We start from the raw sequence: 17,793 nt of genomic DNA, 5'->3' as shown, positions 1-17,793 counted from the left end.
AAGATTAAGGATGAGGTGTCAGAGACTAGTGCTTTAGAGCAGTTGCAGCGGGTGATTAAAAAGTAATACAAATTGGTTCCGCGTAGTTTAGGGCTCTCACTGAAAGCAGTTTAAAATGATTCAAGAGTTGGGGGTGTGCGCACAGTATTCTACGATGAATTTCGAACCAGTAAAAGATTGAGAAAAAGAAATGAATCAAACTAACAAGGTGCTCTAAAAGTGGTGAGCAAGCGTAAAGGACAGCGTCTTCCATAAGAAGATAGGTCTATCAATTCTGCTTCAGCTGCAAGAGGAACTGAAACTCCTCTTCCGCTGCCCTGCTTGCCTTGAATATGCCTGTCCTGCAACTGGTCGTAGTCATAGCACTGCTCTTCTGAACACCTCTCATAACCATACACATATGAACTGACTCTATCACAACAGCGACCCCCTGGGGCCGTAGAAGGTCCTCAATGGCCTGAGCGATCTGCTTCGTGAGACGCTCTTGGACTTGCAGTCTGCGCGCGTAGACCTCCGCAATTCGAGCCAACTTAGACAGCCCCAACACACGACCATTGGGGATGTATGCAATGTGAACCTATATCGACTTGTCAGATAATACTGGTCCATTAAATATATCGACAAACAGGGAGAAGTGCATACCTTGCCTACAAATGGAATGAGATGATGCTCACACATACTGAACACTTCAATACCGCGGACCAGGACCATCTCATTATGGTCTATATTGAAGATGGCATCTTTTCCGATATCGTATGCACTTTCCTCATGCCCTTTAGTGAAGAAGAGCATAGCCTTAGCATACCGTTCAGGGGTCTTGAGAAGGCCCTCTCGGTTGGGATCTTCTCCTATGTCTTCCAAGATGCTTCGTATGCTGGTGGCTATTCTAGTTTCTCGCGATATCTTTAGGTGTCCATCGTGGTCTTGGGTAAAAACATTCATGGCTTCGTTTTAGTGGTTGGAATTACAGTGAAATCAGGATATACGTACCTGCTTTGCCATCATCGTCGGTACTTACACGGTGATTACCATTCATGGTAGTGATGGTATTCTCAACGGCTGGCCGCTCCGATGGCACAACTCTCCTGGCGCCCTGAACAGGGCTAACGTGAAAATCCGATTCTGAGATTGTCATAATGTGTGATCTGACGGGGTTGGATTCAATTCTTCAGGAAGTGTGTGGCAGGTAGTGTACTCCAGTAGGGTTAGCGATATCACCGATATCTACTGAACAAAGCAAGCCAACGGAAAAAAACTCTACCTACAAAGTCCTTATAAGTCAGATTGGATCAGCTGAGTAACATCATCCAGGGATAACTATGGGAAAAGATAAAGTTACTGAAGAAAGTAGAGGGAAGACGGTGGTCTTATTTCTCTGAACTCAACGGGGAGTATGTCTGCTGAGCTACCATGTCCATCTTATTCACTGAGTTCTTTGTTTCTTATGTCTTTGTATGCTATATTTACCACATGTCCATAGTTCCTGCCTATGACATAGGGCATGGTGGGGAAAGAATCCTGCTAAACATATTTGGAAGACCAACCAGCTCCTCCAGCAGTACCTTTGTACTTTGAGGAGTCCGACAGATATGCTATGGTAGTTCTCACCCGGAACTCATGACCCAAGGATGCGTTGGCTTACCACTCCCAAAAGAGAAATTACTCCCTGGTGAGGTTTTTAGTACCAGAACAAGTATAGACCCGCCCGCTAGGGTCTCCGAAAGATATTGACATGCATCCATAATAAAACCGGGCACATATTAGGCTCCACACCGAACAATTTACATAGGACGCGAGGGACGATCGGTGGGGCTGAGTTATATCTCTATGGAATCAATTCACTTCCATACCCATATACCGGAAGTTATCACTTCTACTTCACTGCGCTCGTTTGTTGCTGGACCTCCATCGTCTGCCGAGGATCAGCGACCTGAATTTCACCCCACCCCAAGAGTCTCACGTGGCATTGCACGTCGCATAAAGGACATCGCTGTGGGCTTCACATCAACCATCAGTTGCGCCATCCACATACTCATACTGAACCGTCATGGCTACCCTAAACTCCCTAAAGGAGGCATTGAAGCAGAAAGCCACAGCAACGCCGTCCTTGAAACAGTCGTTGTCCGACACACAGTACAGCGCTGGCTTCGATATCTTGGCCCGGGGATCAGAATATCAAGACTTCATTATTCCTCAACTATCCCAGCTGCTAGACCCGCTCCTTAACTCGCGGGTCCGTATTTCGGTGCTAGAGATTGGACCTGGCCCAAAGAGCGTGCTTGGATATCTGCCCCGCGGTCTAAGACAGAAAATCAAGAGTTACGCTGCCTTCGAGCCTAACGACTTGTTTGCTACAAGGGTGCAAGAATGGCTTTGTCCTTCTTTGGAGACAGAGTCCCCGCTGCCCTGTCTGGCAGGCCCACCCGACATCCATCGAATGCCATTCGTCCTGAACAGCGACATAGGACGCGGTGGCAGTATCAGTACGAGTACTAGTGGTGAAAAGTTTGATCTTATCTTATTCTGTCATAGTCTGTACGGCATGAAGCCCAGAGACAAGTTCATTGAACAGGCACTGGACATGCTTGTTGAGGCGCCCCAAGGCGGGATGGTGGTAGTTTTTCATCGCGAAGGGACCCTGCGTCTCAACAGATTAGTGTGCCATCGAACAGCTTGCTTCCCTGCCGGGATTGTTCGCGTGAGAGATGACGACGAAGTGCTGGACAACTTCGCTTCCTTCGTCGCGGGGTTTGTCATGCAGGATACAGAGGCGAACAAGGCTATCCGAGTCGAGTGGCGAAAGGTGTGCCGCGCCTTGGGCTATCATGAAGAGGCTTACCCACACCATCTCCTATTTAACTCTCCCAACGTCATGGCGGCCTTTACCAAACATGCGACCTCGTTGCCGGAGTTAACGGCACGGGTACCGTTGGTGAAGGATAAGATTGTTAAGAACCGAGAGGCTTGCCTCCACGGTTCCGCTTCAATTGTTAGGCCCACAGAGGTATGGCATGTTCAGCAGTGCGTTCAATGGGCTCTGAAGCACAATGTCAGTCTGACTGTCGTTGGCGGGGGTCACAGCGGCCACTGCCTATGGCCCAACGTCGTCTCGGTCGATATGAGCGCTTTTGACCAAATACACATTCTCTCGGCTGGGAAAGATGGAGAATCCAGTTCTGAATCCGATTCCTTGGTTATCGTTGAGGCCGGCTGCAAAACGGGGGATATCGTCCGCAAAACCATGGCGGCTGGCCTAACCGTACCCCTGGGGGCCCGCCCAAGCGTAGGTGCGGGACTATGGCTACAGGGCGGTATTGGGCACCTGGCTAGGTTATATGGGCTCGCGTGCGACGCCATCATCGGTGCCGTGGTGGTCAGTGTCGACTCAAGCGAGGTTCTCTGCATTGGCCGTGTACCAAGCAAACACCGCCCAGCCGGTGCCGTGCGCCCAAAAAACGACCTTGATCTATTATGGGCAATCAAAGGCGCTGGGACCAACTTTGGCATCATAGTCAGTGTTACCTTCAAGGCATATGTGGCTCCGGTCCACTTCGTTCGAAGCTGGGTTATCCCGTTGCGTGACGACCTCGAGGCGCGGCGCAGACTGAGCGATTTTGATGATCTCATCGCCAGCAAGCTCCCACGCAACTGTTCTGCAGATGCGTATCTGTACTGGGAATATGATCAGCTGCATCTTGGCGTGACCATGTTCGAATCTTCCACGACTAGGCTTATATCTGAAACATCCACGTCCACGCTCGCACCTGTGGACGCAGGCACAATCTTCGGGATCGAAGGCAATTTCGATATTGTGGACGGCGTCGGTTTGTTCGAGGCCGAGATGTACATGTCCCAGATGCACGGCGGACACGGCGGCTGCAAGACCTCTGCGTTCAAGCGATGTTTATTCTTAAAAGGTATCGGAGCAGTGGATGTCGCCAACACTTTAGCGACGGCCGTTAAGACTCGTCCTTCGCCATTCTGCTATGTCCATCTGCTTCACGGTGGTGGAGCGGTCAGTGATGTGGCGGCTGATGCCACTGCTTTCGGTTGTCGAGACTGGGATTTCGCCTGCGTGATAACTGGTGTCTGGCTGCGCGAGCAAGACGGCACCGAGATCGCCCAAGCTGCCGAGCGGTGGGTATACAACGTTGCCAGGGACTTGTTGCCCTTTAGCAGCGGAGTTTACAGCGCAGACCTTGGGCCGGATCCCAGAGACGCCATCCTGGCGGAAAAGGCTTTTGGGCCGAACCGGCCGCGCCTGGCCCGTCTCAAGCACTGTTCGGACCCGCATAACGTACTGGCTTACGCCTGTCCACTCCCGAAAACGCCGGTGGAGCAGAGGCTCATCATTCTTGTCACGGGTGACAGCTGCGCCGGCAAGGACTATTGTGCCGATATCTGGGTCTCCACGTTCCTCTCTTACACCCATAAATCCCTCACGGCGCGTGTAGTCAGCATTAGCGATGCGACTAAACGAGAATATGCGACGGCCACTGGTGCCGACTTGAGCCGTCTGCTCTCGGACCGTACCTACAAGGAGCAGCACCGGCCAGCATTGACGGCATTTTTCCAGGAACAGGTGCGCCATCGACCTCGGCTGCCAGAGGAGCATTTCCTGAGTGTGGTGGACGGCGCTTCAGATGTGGACGTGCTGCTAATCACCGGGATGCGAGATGAGGCGCCGGTAGCAGCCTTTTCGCATTTGGTGCCAGACGTCAGACTGCTCGAAGTTCGCGTTCAAGTTACCGAAGAGACGCGGCGGGCTCGCGGAGGGTGCCACGGCGGCGATGACGATGGTAACAACAAGGACAACGACAATGGCAGGTTGAATCAAAAGGCCGTGGAGTACCGCCCCTGTCTTATCTTCCACAATGATACGACCGGAGTAAAGGCGGCCAAAAGGTTTGCCGAACACTATCTGCTTCCCTTCTGCCACCAAGACCTGCAACGACTGGCCAACGTGGTGCGCCAGGTACCCGACTTTCCACGCCCGGGCATCGAGTTCCGCCATGTGCTCGACATTTCCCAGCAGCCAGGTGGATTGACTCTGTGCACATCTCTGCTGCAGTCTCACTTTACCGGTGACTGGGGCAAAGTCGATGTAATAGCGTGTTGCGAGGTCGGCGGCTTCGTCTATGCATCGGCGCTAGCCTCACGGGTTGATATACCCTTGGCGTTGATTCGCGAAGCCGGTAAGCTTCCCCCACCCACCCTTTCAGTCGTCAAGTCTCCATCGAATGTATCGTCTTCAGCATCCAACGGTTTGAAAGAGAAGAGCATCGAGATGGCCCGGAATTTGATCCCCAGAGGCGCGTCAGTGGTGGTGGTGGACGATGTGCTCGCCACGGGGAACACACTGTGTGCGGTACTGCAGCTCTTAGATAAAGCTGGCATCGGTGCGCAAGATATTAGCGTCATGGTCGTGGCCGAGTTCCCTGTTCACCGTGGCCGGGACTTTTTTGCGACGGCGTGGCTTTGGGGGAGTCAAGATTCAAAGTCTTTTGGTCTTTGATGGTGCGTAGGAAAGGGAGGGAAGGTTAAATTCTAAGATATTCTCCGTCGTTCTTCTCTTAGGTTTGATATGTCCTGTAAATGAATCCGGGGTATGATAACAGATGTGTTGGGAGTCTGGTGGTTTGTTTCATCTTGACATCTCGAATATTTTCCCCTTTCGCTTTTCTTTTACCTCCTCTTCGGGCTACAGACATAAGACTTTAATAGATCAGACAGGTCTTAGAGAATTACATGAACAGTCTTCTGACATAAAAGTTACAGACATTGTTCCAGGAGGGTGGATACCAACGATGGTGACTGTAAATCCTCACGGACTTACCTAAAGAGAAGAATAAGCAATAACGTACCCATTGAAGGCTCCTCTGCCATCACTACCAGGAACTCGGACTTCTAGCCACACTCATCTTCTTTTCAAGTACCACTGACTGACTGGGAACCGGGCCAGGTATGATCATTCACTACATCAGAAATATGGTCAGTTCGTCGTGATTGCCAGGAAATAATTTGCACACGTACAACAGAACTGAGTAGGGTGCTGTAACTTCAGGCGTGGTCGTCCGGTCGAGTCTAAATGAGGTCGATATTAGTGAGTATGCTGCTTCAAAGGAGGTTACTTGTGAATATAAGGTTAATCTAAATCTCAGCCAATCCCCTTGCCTATACAACCCAGAAAAGAATCATCAATGATGTAAAAGTGAGTGTAAGATAAAAATAGCTTAAGAACTGGAACTCGGGTCTTGGTGCCATCTGTGCGCAGGCGCCAAACGCGCTAACAAGGCACCCGTTCCTGGCTATATCAAACAGTGGATCCAGGCTCCGCAGCTCTCAACACAGTGAGCGCCAAAGATGATTAGCCTCTGGTACCCTGCGTAGGGCAGTGCTCACTTTTATTATCCTTTCTTTTTATGACTATCCTGTCATTATGGTAGGACCACCTCCTTCAGGCATTCCATGGCTCGATGACGACAAATGGATAGGACGCGAGATAGCGTTTGGTGAACCCATTCCATCAAAATGGAGGATTGTTCGAAAAATCCATGAACGCGAGATCGTGCACACGGAATGGGAAGGGCAGCGGTTGGACTTCAGGGCTGAAGGACGTGGTGTTTTCCTTTGCACCAATGCCGACGGTAAAGAGGCCGTAGTTAAAGTTCGGTTCCAGTAGGTTCTTTTCGTATCTCTATGCACATGTGTTTTACTTGGTATACCGCGCCTAACACTTGACATAGAATCCCATTCATGGGGACATATTCTAGCTCCTCTGAAGAGAGAGCAAAACAAGCTAGACACGATATGGGCGAAAAGACTCTGTTTGAAATTGATGCTCTACGATGTCTAACGCAAGCAGGCTGTTCATCAAGCCCAGCTTTGCTCGGGTGGACGCGCGAAACCCAAAGCAATACCGACTGGGTCCCCGGGGGATATATCGAATATATCCTAATGGAGCGGGTGCCAGGGGTCAGACCGCCCGCTTATTGGCACCCAATGGATCAAGAGGAGAGGGATCGGCTTTTAAAAGCATTCAAGGAGGCATATATGTGAGTTTTTTGGTGGTTCTACTTGCTTGTACAGTGGTATCTTATACATTTTTGCAGTGAGTGTATGGCTTGTGGCAGAGTACATTTGGACGAGGGAGAACGAAACCTCATTTGGGATAATAGAGCCGGGAAGTGGTAAGTAGACAGTCTTCTCCATTATGTAGTTCGTGCAGCTTGCTTATGGTGTCTATTCATTAGCTACATTGTTGATTGGGAAGATGCGTTGGAGACTACTCCCAAGGATTCCTGGCACGATAGGAAGTACAAGCAATATCTCCTGAAATGGGACTGACGCCGGAATAAAGCCTGGTAGGCGCTTTAATAGCTTGGCTAGGGCCTAGGCTCTCTTATGTCCATCCTTGCTCCAGTGATGCATGAGATTTTAGAGGATCATATAGTACTGTTACTCAAACAATGCATCTAACTTTTAGACAACTATCGAGAGTTATACTACTTGTAGAGATGAGCGCTCGAAAGGTTTGTGACCCACAAGGGCGAAGATGCTGCTTGGCTAAACTGATTGAGAAGACCACGCATCATTAGGGTTCACCGTCTGCTACGACCTGAATAAAAGAAAGTATGAACTTCGAAAAGAGCAAGGATACTACTTCTCTCCTGCCGTACTAGACTCTTCTTTACCCCTAAGCTTGAAACCTCCCACGCTAGCATGTTAACCCCCCATATTTGTTCATTGATCTTGTCCGACTCGCCATGTGATATACAATATATACAAGTATTTTCTATCCTTCCTTCTGATTCATATACCCGCGCTTCAGTTTCACGACATGAATGCATTATCTTCGATCTACCCAAGTCATTCGACGACCTTCCTTCGTTAATCGTGTCAAGTAGCTTGTCCTTGGCAGACTCTGACGGATGATCGACTCGAGACTTCAACTTCTCGTGTTGTTAATACAATGACTTTCCAGAGTCCAACTGAATATATGCTTCTCAGCTATGCTAACGAAGACTATTTTATCCGCTCATAGTACCTTGACTGCATGCCACTTTGAGAGGCCCGTAGGCATCGGACACTGAGAAAAGAACTAACCATACTAATGCAGAAGCTTATTTCTTGACATGCCCTTGGCCGGTACCGGCTTCTTGGACTGCATCAGACCTTGACACGTTCTGAGGCGAGGGCCACTCATCTTATCATCCCATTTAGAGGCTGCTCATGGAATAATAAACTTTGTCGGAATAGTTCCTACTTGGGTAGTGAACTGCAACTGGAGGATTTAGAAGAGACATCGAATCTCGCATGTTTGAGGATAGCTTTGACCTCGTGTGTGGAATGCTAGTAGTATCTGAGGTACGGTTGTGAAGAATGTGTATCAGGAACAGAGACCTTATACCTGATATAGTAATGCCATTCAACGACTCCCTGAGGAACCGCCAGGGAGCAACAGTCACTCCCTCAGATATAGGAAGAAATTACCATATATACTTCAGATAGTTCAAAGTCATTCTCTGGCATACGTATATACGTAGATAGCGAGGTAGTAGAGCAGAGTAATAAAAAATACTGAGAACTATCACCCCCTAATATTGACCCTATACAGCGGAAGAAGCCTTCTATACTAACCTAATGACCCGTTTCTGAATACCGAGGAGTAAAATAACTAAGAACCACTAAGACCAGAATAGCTAGGATCTGCTCTGGTAGAGCCCTGGTTTGCTACATCCCTGGAGCTTGTGTATTTCGTCAAACGATATCCTTGATCAAAGTTTCCCAAATTGACACCAAGAAAGCATAGTGACGGAACGGCCAGTCGGGAGTGCCTCAAATTGACCACTGACGCATTTGTACCTTTTTGCAAATATATTTCTGTATTAGGTAGTCATTTTAAAATATTTAGACAGGAAACAAGCTGATTGACGTGCCTTGTGTTGACTCCCTATCTGTGAAAAGGACTTGAGCTAAAAATGCCACAGTCAGTACCTCGGCTGGTCTTCCTGATGTGGTTCGGGCAAGTCCTAACAGTAGGGGGCAAAGATATGGAGTATATCGTCTGGGAACAGTAACCTTAATCTCAAAATCGGGAGCCCTCCACAGCAACAATCTGCCCGACTCGCAAGTCGGACGGATATTACGCCGCAAGGTTGATCAAGTATATCAAGTGGGAAATGCTTGCGAGATCCTCGCCCCACACGATTCGCAAGATCCACTCCGCCACAGCTGGTGAACGGTTAGAAACTTAAATCACCTCTAAGTTGTCCCCAAGAGTTCTGGAGACAATCCAATGTATCATTTTCCCTGCTGGAGCCGAGGTGATGATTTGGTGATCAACCGAGCGAGCACTCAAGGTTCATAAGCTACTGGACAGACAATGTAAAAGCCGCCGCCTCCCTTCTAAACACAAGAGAAAGGGGACGGCGAAAATACACCAACCCTCAATATGGCCACCGCAGGGATTGAACGCCGTGTGGATATCAAAATTGCTTCATCCTCAGAGGACCTTATGTGTGGATGGCTTTACTCGTCTCAGACGTTCACCGCATCGAACCCCGGGCCAGCCATCGTCTTATCCCACGGCCTGGGTGGAACGAAAGAACTTAAGCTCGACGTATATGCCGACAGGTTCAATCAGATGGGATACACATGTGTCGTCTTCGACTATCGTTGCTCTGGTGGATCGGAGGGTCTACCAAGAGGTCTGATTGACTGGCATCAGCAGCAAGAAGACTGGAAATCTGCCATCAAGTATACGCGTCAACTGGAGAATGTCGATCCGAATCAAGTCGGCCTTTTTGGAACATCTTTCAGTGGGGGGCATGTCATCCAGCTGGCCGCTACTGATAAAAAACTCAAAGCAGTCATCTCCCAATGCCCCTTTACTTCTGGCTGGCAGAGTACTCTTTGTACAGGGATTGCAGCCGCTCCGAGGCTGGTAGGGCTTGGCCTGTTGGACGTTCTTTTTGGCTCGGATGAAAAGCCAATAACTGTACCACTGATCGGAAAGCCAGGTGAGGGTAAGTGAAGACTGTTTATCCTCGGACAACTGAAACCAAAGAAGCTAAAACCTACTATAGCGGCTCTGATGAATGCTGCAGACGTGCTCAGTACCTTTCCAAAACTTATCCCTGAAGGTCATCCATTTCAGGAGAGAGTCCCTGCTCGTCTGGCTTTAAAGATTTCTCTCTTGAGACCTGGATCTTATGCATCTAAGGTTGAATGTCCAATATTTTTTGGTATATGTGGTCCAGACTCAGTTGCACCTGCAGGCACCACCTTGGCATATGCGAAAACAGCACCCAAAGGAGTGATCAAGTGGTATGACGTAGGTCATTTTGAAATCTACTATGGTCAACCATTCGAGCAAGCTATGCAAGACTATAAGCAGTTTCTCCAAGACTGTTTGCCAATTAAGGGTCAGGGAGAGGCATAGCCGAACAAACCATACCTAGGAATGGAATATTTTGTGGGCGTACGAGGAAAATGATATAGCCGATTCAAAAAATTCATGCGGACTACCGCGACTGATATAACACCATTTTCATTTCCAGTAATCTGATCCACAATGCATAGGAACTTGGAGTTCCTGGTGATTGTGTTGGTCTTGACATGATGCCTGAGGCAGGGGATTGATATAGGCCTCCAGAGGAAGGCCTATAAGAAGGTATCAGTTTATTATAATATCTGTATCCAAGGACCTAGTTTTCTTATAATCTGGTACATTTTGTATTTTATTCTTTAGCTTTTCATTGCTTCATTAGAGCAGATGGAAGAGAGGCTCGTAGGGCTAATGTACGGCGGAGACGCAAGTACTGAAGAGGTGGTGAACTGTAGATGAATCTATTGCTATACCTCTCTCAGTTATCCAAATCCCGAACCGATGAAGAAATGTACAACATCCAGATAAATGGGTGTATTGGATTGAATTTGTATAATTTGTATAATATTCTGGTGGTCACTAATGATCTATAATGGCCTCCCCTGATTGGCCAGTCGGCTCCCGCACACGTCTTCCCACGTCTTTCCACTTGGGATGACAATCTTGAGTTATCGACTTGACCTCCACGCATATGGATCTTTTATCAGTCCTCCCGGACTTCCATACAAAACCGTATGCGCATATACTTCCGCCTTTGGAGAGAAGCAAGATAACCACGGTTGATCTCATCACTCTCGATACGCTTGAGATCGCGAAACGCGCCCACGTGCCTCCAGCCGATGTTCGTCGGTTGTGCGCCAGTGTCATCAAGGCGCTCCATCATGATATCGGATTTGAAGATATCGATCAGCCCGCGTCTGCCGAGCCGAGCTCCAGTATCAATGATGACCTGCCGATTACCCTGGGATCCACGACAAAGCTAGACCTGTCGCAATGGAGCGCGATCAGCACTCTCGACACCGCATTAGATGACCTGTTGGGCGGCGGGGTACCAACTAGCTATGTGACGGAGGTGACCGGCGAGAGGTACGTGCGTGCATCTACATGAACGGTAGCTTCTGGGAATTGGGCTGACCAGTCTCGCATCGTCAGTGGGAGTGGTAAGACACAATTTCTCCTCACTCTGTTGCTGGCCGTCCAGCTTCCTTCACCTCGGGGCCTGGGGAAGAACGCCGTCTACATCTCTACAGAGGCCCCTTTGTCGACGCCACGGCTCTCCCAGCTCGTTTCTTCCCACCCGTACCTCTCGACCCTGCCTCGCGATCGTGCCCCGACGCTGGAGAATATCCTATCCATCAATGCCATGGACCTCGAGTCACAAGACCACATACTCAACTATCAACTCCCCGTCGCGATTCAACGCTACAACATCGGACTCGTTGTCATCGATTCTATCACCTCCAACTACAGAGCAGAGCATACCGCACACAATATGCTAGGCCTCTCGACTCGATCGGGGGAACTCACCAAGCTGGGACAAATGCTACGCAATCTGGCGGTACAGGAGGACATCGCAATTGTGGTCGCGAACCAAGTCTCTGATCGATTCGATGCCATGGACGGTGCTTCAGGATTCCCAAGGATAGGAGGTGGTGTACCAGGAAACGGATCCCCTTCTACTCAACCACAACAACCTCAATCCGCTCGCGAGCCAGGCAACGCGTCCCCCTTACCAAGAGTCCGGGCAACCGAGTCCGGCAACGTCGAACTATCCCAACATAATGCTATGCCACCATCTTCTCCCTCTCCCTTCCCGTCTTCACCGTATGCCGCCGAAGAAGACCCGCAACAGCAACCTTTCGACGGCTCATACCTGGTGGGAAACCCGGTGCGCAGTGAGATCCTCAGCCTGCTGCATCAGCAGCGGTTCTTTACCGGATGGGGCGACTCGCCGCAGCCATTCCCCCCTAGTTCATTCCCAGGTTTCCAGAGACCGTCGCAGAAGACACCAGCCTCGGCCTCGTGTGGTCGACGCAGATCGCGTGTCGAATAGCCCTAAAGAAAGAGCGACAAACGGCCATAGATCCTCTTCTTCCAGAGAGTACCCCTGTCCCACCAACAGCCAAAGTACACCCGGAACCGGAGGCGCCTGATTTCCCCGGTGAGCGAGAAAAGCCCCAATCAGATCCCCCAGCAGAGACTGTCGCCGAGGAGAAAGGCACAGAAGCCGAAGATAGTCCCGAAACTGCTTCTGTTCCTGCCCCTGCTCCAGTCTCTGAGGACAAACCGAGTAGCTCGCAGCTACCACCACCCTCACCTCAGCCGCCCGAGCGTCCTGTCCGGCGTACTATGAAACTCGTCTTTGCGCCCTGGACCGGAGGGTTGGTGAACGAGCAAAACGAAACCCAAGACGAAGTCAGCTTTACGATCTGGAAAGGTGGATTAAAGAGCTGTGAATAGAGTTAGGCTTCCTTCTCCTTTCTCCTATATACCCTCATTATGCCACCCTTCCCCTTGCTCTTACACCCCGTAAGATGTAAATTTAAGGTACGGAGTGGAGTAAAGGAACGGAATACAGTACAGTACATATAAAGCTCAAGCCTTTAGTATGTTTCTGCCTAGGTCTCTGCAGAAAGTTGGCTATGGGGCTCGTTTTTAGTGCCTTCTTCGGCGGGTCGCGGAAGCTAAAATTCCCCGCAGTTCCAGAAATCTTAAACTGTTGCTCTTCCTCTCTCACTCATATTCTCATTCTTCGACATCCTGACTACGTTGCACACTATCCGGATCCATATCCAGAGATTCACTTCACATATATTCGATAAACGGTCTAGATATCTAAGTCTATGGGCAGAAATTGACCCAGCAGCTTGTAACGAGTTGTTCGTGTCTAAACAGTGACGATGGAGGTGAACTTTTTGTTCGACGGAGGTCTTGGATGAGAAACCAAAGGCTCTTTCGCTGGAAGAATGACAAAAGTATTTGTCGTGAAGGATAACAGAGATGGTCTAGGTCGAACATACACCCAAAAAACAGACGCCCCAGATTAATCGCAATTAAAGCAAAAGCTCAACCATGTGTTTCCCCCAGATCTCATGCCCCATATACGCCTTCAAGTTGATCGATTAACTCGCAGCTGCTCTATGACGTGACGTGACGAGTGTCCAAATCGTGATCACTCGATCCTGCGAGCACCACACAGGAAACTTCAAAATAAACTCGTTCTATATCGACAAACACATAATCTATTTGGAAAGCTTGGCCGGAGGAACTCCGACGCCGTTGGTATTACGGTAGAAGAGCACACCTTCACCCTCGCCCTTAACACCCTCGGTTGGCTCGACCCAGTGACAAACACGGGCGCTGGTCCAGAGAGCCTTGAAGAATCCAGTCCAGCCAGTGTGGGCCTCCGTGCGGTAGTGCGAGCCCATGACCTTCTTGATGGCCTCGCTGGCCTCGTCGGCGTGGTAGAAGGGGATGGTGCTGACGTAGTGGTGAAGGACGTGGGTCTCAATGATACCGTGCAGGATGTTACGGCCGACAAAGCCGAAGTCACGGTCAATAGTGGCAGCGGCTCCACGGGCGAAGTTCCACACCTCGGGCTGGTAGTGAGGAAGAGTGGGGTCGGTATGCTGGAGGTAAGTGATGGCGACTGTTGGCAACTGTTAGCACCTGTCTCGCTAGGTCATGAAAGTTTCGAGAGAAATCTTACCCAGCCAGTGGTTCACCCAGAGGTAAGGAATTCCATACCACACCAGGAGGTTGAGCCAGCCATAGGTGGAGCCAATGTAATAGAGGACGGATCCGGTGATGGCGAGACCCAGGTCACTCAGGACAATCAGCTTAGCATCCTTGGCCTCGTACAGAGGGCTGCTAGGGTTGAAGTGGTTGACACCGCCGAAGTAGCCGTTGCGCTTTCCCTTTCCACGACCCTCGGGCTGGCGCTCGTGGTTGTTGTGACCGGTAACGTTGGTGATCAGGTACATGGGCCATCCGAAGAGCTGCTGGAGAATGAGGTTGAGGACAGTGGCGATGGGAGTTTCCTCCATCAATTCGTTCAATTCGTGAATGGTCTTGCCAACGCGGGAGGCATACTCATCGCGGGTCTTGGGGACGAACACCATGTCACGGGCGATATTACCAGTGGCCTTGTGGTGCTTGCCGTGGGAAATCTTCCAGGAGAAATAGGGTACCAGCAGGGCGGAGTGGCAGATCCAGCCAACAGTGTCGTTGAGAACCTTGGAGGTGGAGAAAGCCTGGTGACCGCACTCGTGGGCCAAAACCCAGACACCAGTAGCGATCAAACCCTGGACGATGGTGTAGATGGTCCACAGAGCAACGCGAGCCGGGAGAGAGGGAACGGTCTCCGGGGTGACATAGTTGTGGAAGACATAGAAGATGGATCCCAACATGGCTACATCACGGAAGACATAGTACAAGCTGGTGAGAGCTTTCCGCTCGTAGCAGTGAGCAGGGATGGCGTCACGGATCTGCTTGATGGTGTAGTCGGGGATCTTGAACTCATTTCCATACGTGTCCAACATCTTGCCCTTGTTCTCGGACTCGGACGCGAGCGACGAAAGGGAAGTCGAGGACGGCGAATGACGAGGACTGTCAAACGGAGATACCGACACACTGGGGACGGAGGAATCCGTGCCCGGGTTGCGGTTCAGCGCCATGCGCTTAGGGATAGCTGTGGAAGACATTGTGGTTGTCGTCTGGAGTATCCAACGAGGGGTCCCGGGGTTGCTTTCTCTGATGGTTCTTTGTCAGTACATCGCACATTGTACATTGGCACATGGTCGCAACCAATGGAGGGAAGGGATGTGCTTCTGCAGGCAAAAGCTATGCTGTGGACATACCAATGGCTCACTCCAAGAGGTTGGAGTTTACACGATATCAAAGGATCCTGAAGGATGAGAGCTCCCTGGCAGCTGATATAGGAACGAGTGGGTATGGGGTGATGTTCAGCACCACTCCGGAATTGCCCTGGCCGGGATTGAGGAGGGGAGGGTAAGATATTAGACGAGCTGAAGAAAGCTGAACAGAGGCAACAAAAACGAAGAAAAGAGAAAGAAAAAAAAAACAGTTCAAAGGTTAAGAATCAGCTGAAGGACATCGGCCCGGGGAAAAGGCGTGGAAGGGAAGGAAAGGAAAGGAAGGCCGCCCCAAGCAAAGAAAAAAAATTACAGACCAATGGCGATTGATTGGAAAAAACCCAAATGGGCAAAATAGGAAAGAAAAAAAAATCACCATAAGGTAAGGCACCCGAGTGGAAAGGAACCAAACATTGTTCTGGATGGCGGTCCCTTTCCATCTGGTAATTCTCGTCCTTTGGGGAGATCGACGCTGTATGGAGCCGTGCAGGAGAGGGTAATTTTGTGTACCGTTGGGGTTCCATGATTGGCCAGGACTCCTGGGTTTTGTTACCCGTGGTGGTATTTGGGAATACTGATCTGAAGTTTGCTGCCAGCATCCCGTCTTCAATTCGCCTCCAGACTCCTGCGCCTGTACAACCAAGACTCGATCGACTGGCAATTAGCCTGTTTCCTGACTTCCTCCCCTCTGTTACTCACGCTGCCGAGGGTCAGGCACATCAGGCGCATGGTTCAGCTACGGCTAACTTCTCGTCCTGCATGCATATGAGCGCGAGTTTCCACCCACGGTGACGAATGGCCGCTCAGGACGCCTACATCGCCCAAATGTTTGCTCGGCAGGGCTAGCTGAGAGTATCTCTCATCATTTCTACTAGCCAACTGGCCCAGTTTGACAACGACTCGAGCATCTGCAATCGTCCATCGAGCACTGGTCATGAGAAAGCCACCCCTAGAATAGACCATTATTTGCTTATCGTGATCGATATCATAAATTCGGGAGTATGTGGCGTTATCCTTTGCGGATTGAAAAATACACAGCGGGGAGTATTCCCATTACGTGGCGATTGCCAGGGACACCAAAGAAGCTGGGGAGCGCTTACCGCCTTCTCCTGCCTGCATGCCATCGGATCCACTCCGACTGCAATCGCTCTTGGCTTCTCAACAATCCTCGTCCGATCATCAGTCCACTTGTCTCGCTGGTGTTCGTTCCTTGTCAAATTAACCTTTTAGAGTTACTAAGGCAGGCAAGTCGAGACGCTGTCAGCCCGAGGTATCATGTGCAATGGGCAATTGCCCCCTCGCTGATTGGTACCGCCGTTCATGGCCGGTGGAGGTCGGAGATGACTCGGATCTTAGGTTGTCGACAGGTGTGGAGGTCCAAATGGATCTCATTACCTACCTTATTCCATCATGACTCGCCTCACATGTTCCAGTCCATTGGGATGGGATTCATGTCGAAGAGCATAGAGGCGACAGTTGCCATCATGACTACATGGATCTCAAACGTAAAGCATAACCTCCTCCATTGGCGAGCAAGTAAGCCGCCATGTGATGAACTCAATCCCGCGAGATAAAAGCCAAATCGAGAATCCTCAAACTCTCCCCGAAGTCAATGCGAGGGAAGTGTATGTCAACTATGTTTCATGTTTCATCCTGGACTAGATGAAAGTCCATATCATTATATCCTTGAACGTGGAACTATACACTCACCAACATACATACATCTACCGTACCTGTAGAACCACGAAGCCCTACCCCTCATGATACCTAGGTACAAAGCACCCAGCATCGTACATCACACAAAGTACACATATATACACACATCCATACATACATATGCCATCCACCATCCAACACAAAACCCAAAAACCAAAGACAATATCAAACAAAAGCACCAAAACAATCAAAATAAGCTCTCTGAGTGACAATGACACTGATCAACTGTAGATAGATGATCCCTGATTGGCAGAATCGATGTGATCCTGGTGATTGGACTAGTCCGTACCAGGTAGGTAGTAGTTGACAACAAACTTGTTCCTTACTTTTACGAAGGACAACTTTGTTTTCTCGTCTACATGTGATTCTGACCCCTCGTGTCTTTTACTTTCAGATAAAGGAGTTAATTTATTCATGTCTTTTTTGGGCACCATCCTCGAGGTACGAATCCCTTAATAAACAGCTAAACAAATAGATAGATAAATTAGCAACAAAGAAACAACGAGTGTAAAAATAAAATGCCCTACAAAAAACATAAAACCAAACAAAACAAGAAAAAAAAACAACTCAAAAGAACACAAAAAAAAGGAACCGAGTAGAAAATGAATGTGGCTAGTAAACCGTAAGGATCATGACTGTTCTGTTGGGGTAGACGCCAATTTTTGTTGAGGTTGGATCGGGTGGGGCTCTGAAAGGATTGTCGGTCCGCGCTAGAACGTCTTGAGAAGTCAGCGGAGGGAAATTTGAAGTCGCTGGCCACTGGATGAGCCACTGCGGTATTTTGAATTTGCCTTTCTTTTGTCTTTTCTTTTT

The 17,793-nt window shown here is 49.6% G+C and overlaps 6 protein-coding genes across 6 annotated transcripts; 4 read left to right on the top strand and 2 right to left on the bottom strand.

Annotated features, from left to right (window-relative positions):
• Positions 1-268: 268 nt before the first annotated feature.
• Positions 269-1,135, bottom strand: ANOM_011203 (GTP cyclohydrolase I; the record flags this gene model as incomplete). Its single annotated transcript, XM_015556459.1, has 3 exons — positions 269-577; positions 643-923; positions 991-1,135. The coding sequence occupies 3 exons, from the start codon at positions 1,133-1,135 to the stop codon at positions 269-271; spliced, it is 735 nt and encodes a 244-aa protein (XP_015402274.1).
• A 912-nt stretch (positions 1,136-2,047) lies between these two features.
• ANOM_011202 (phosphoribosyl transferase domain protein) lies at positions 2,048-5,515 on the top strand (the record flags this gene model as incomplete). Its single annotated transcript, XM_015556458.1, has 1 exon — positions 2,048-5,515. The coding sequence occupies one exon, from the start codon at positions 2,048-2,050 to the stop codon at positions 5,513-5,515; it is 3,468 nt and encodes a 1,155-aa protein (XP_015402275.1).
• A 924-nt stretch (positions 5,516-6,439) lies between these two features.
• ANOM_011201 (uncharacterized protein) lies at positions 6,440-7,347 on the top strand (the record flags this gene model as incomplete). The annotated part of the gene is made up of 4 exons (XM_015556457.1): positions 6,440-6,678; positions 6,747-7,055; positions 7,113-7,190; positions 7,254-7,347. The coding sequence occupies 4 exons, from the start codon at positions 6,440-6,442 to the stop codon at positions 7,345-7,347; spliced, it is 720 nt and encodes a 239-aa protein (XP_015402276.1).
• Positions 7,348-9,454: 2,107 nt separating this feature from the next.
• Positions 9,455-10,444, top strand: ANOM_011200 (alpha/beta hydrolase; the record flags this gene model as incomplete). The annotated part of the gene is made up of 2 exons (XM_015556456.1): positions 9,455-10,028; positions 10,089-10,444. 2 exons carry the CDS (start codon positions 9,455-9,457, stop codon positions 10,442-10,444), a joined length of 930 nt encoding a protein of 309 aa, XP_015402277.1.
• A 637-nt stretch (positions 10,445-11,081) lies between these two features.
• On the top strand, positions 11,082-12,850 carry ANOM_011199 (putative DNA repair protein (Rad57); the record flags this gene model as incomplete). Its single annotated transcript, XM_015556455.1, has 3 exons — positions 11,082-11,476; positions 11,543-12,414; positions 12,474-12,850. 3 exons carry the CDS (start codon positions 11,082-11,084, stop codon positions 12,848-12,850), a joined length of 1,644 nt encoding a protein of 547 aa, XP_015402278.1.
• Positions 12,851-13,632: 782 nt separating this feature from the next.
• ANOM_011198 (oleate delta-12 desaturase odeA) lies at positions 13,633-15,152 on the bottom strand (the record flags this gene model as incomplete). The annotated part of the gene is made up of 2 exons (XM_015556454.1): positions 14,100-15,152; positions 13,633-14,039 (listed from the first exon to the last, which is right to left on the bottom strand). The coding sequence occupies exons 1-2, from the start codon at positions 15,091-15,093 to the stop codon at positions 13,633-13,635; spliced, it is 1,401 nt and encodes a 466-aa protein (XP_015402279.1). The 5' UTR covers positions 15,094-15,152.
• Between the last annotated feature and the right edge of the window lie 2,641 nt (positions 15,153-17,793).

The sequence above is a fragment of the Aspergillus nomiae genome (assembly GCF_001204775.2).
Source record: "Aspergillus nomiae NRRL 13137 chromosome Unknown contig00459, whole genome shotgun sequence".
NCBI classification, from domain to species: domain Eukaryota; kingdom Fungi; phylum Ascomycota; class Eurotiomycetes; order Eurotiales; family Aspergillaceae; genus Aspergillus; species Aspergillus nomiae.
Note: the sequence above shows the minus strand (reverse complement) of the source record. Positions and strands in the feature narration are given on the sequence as shown.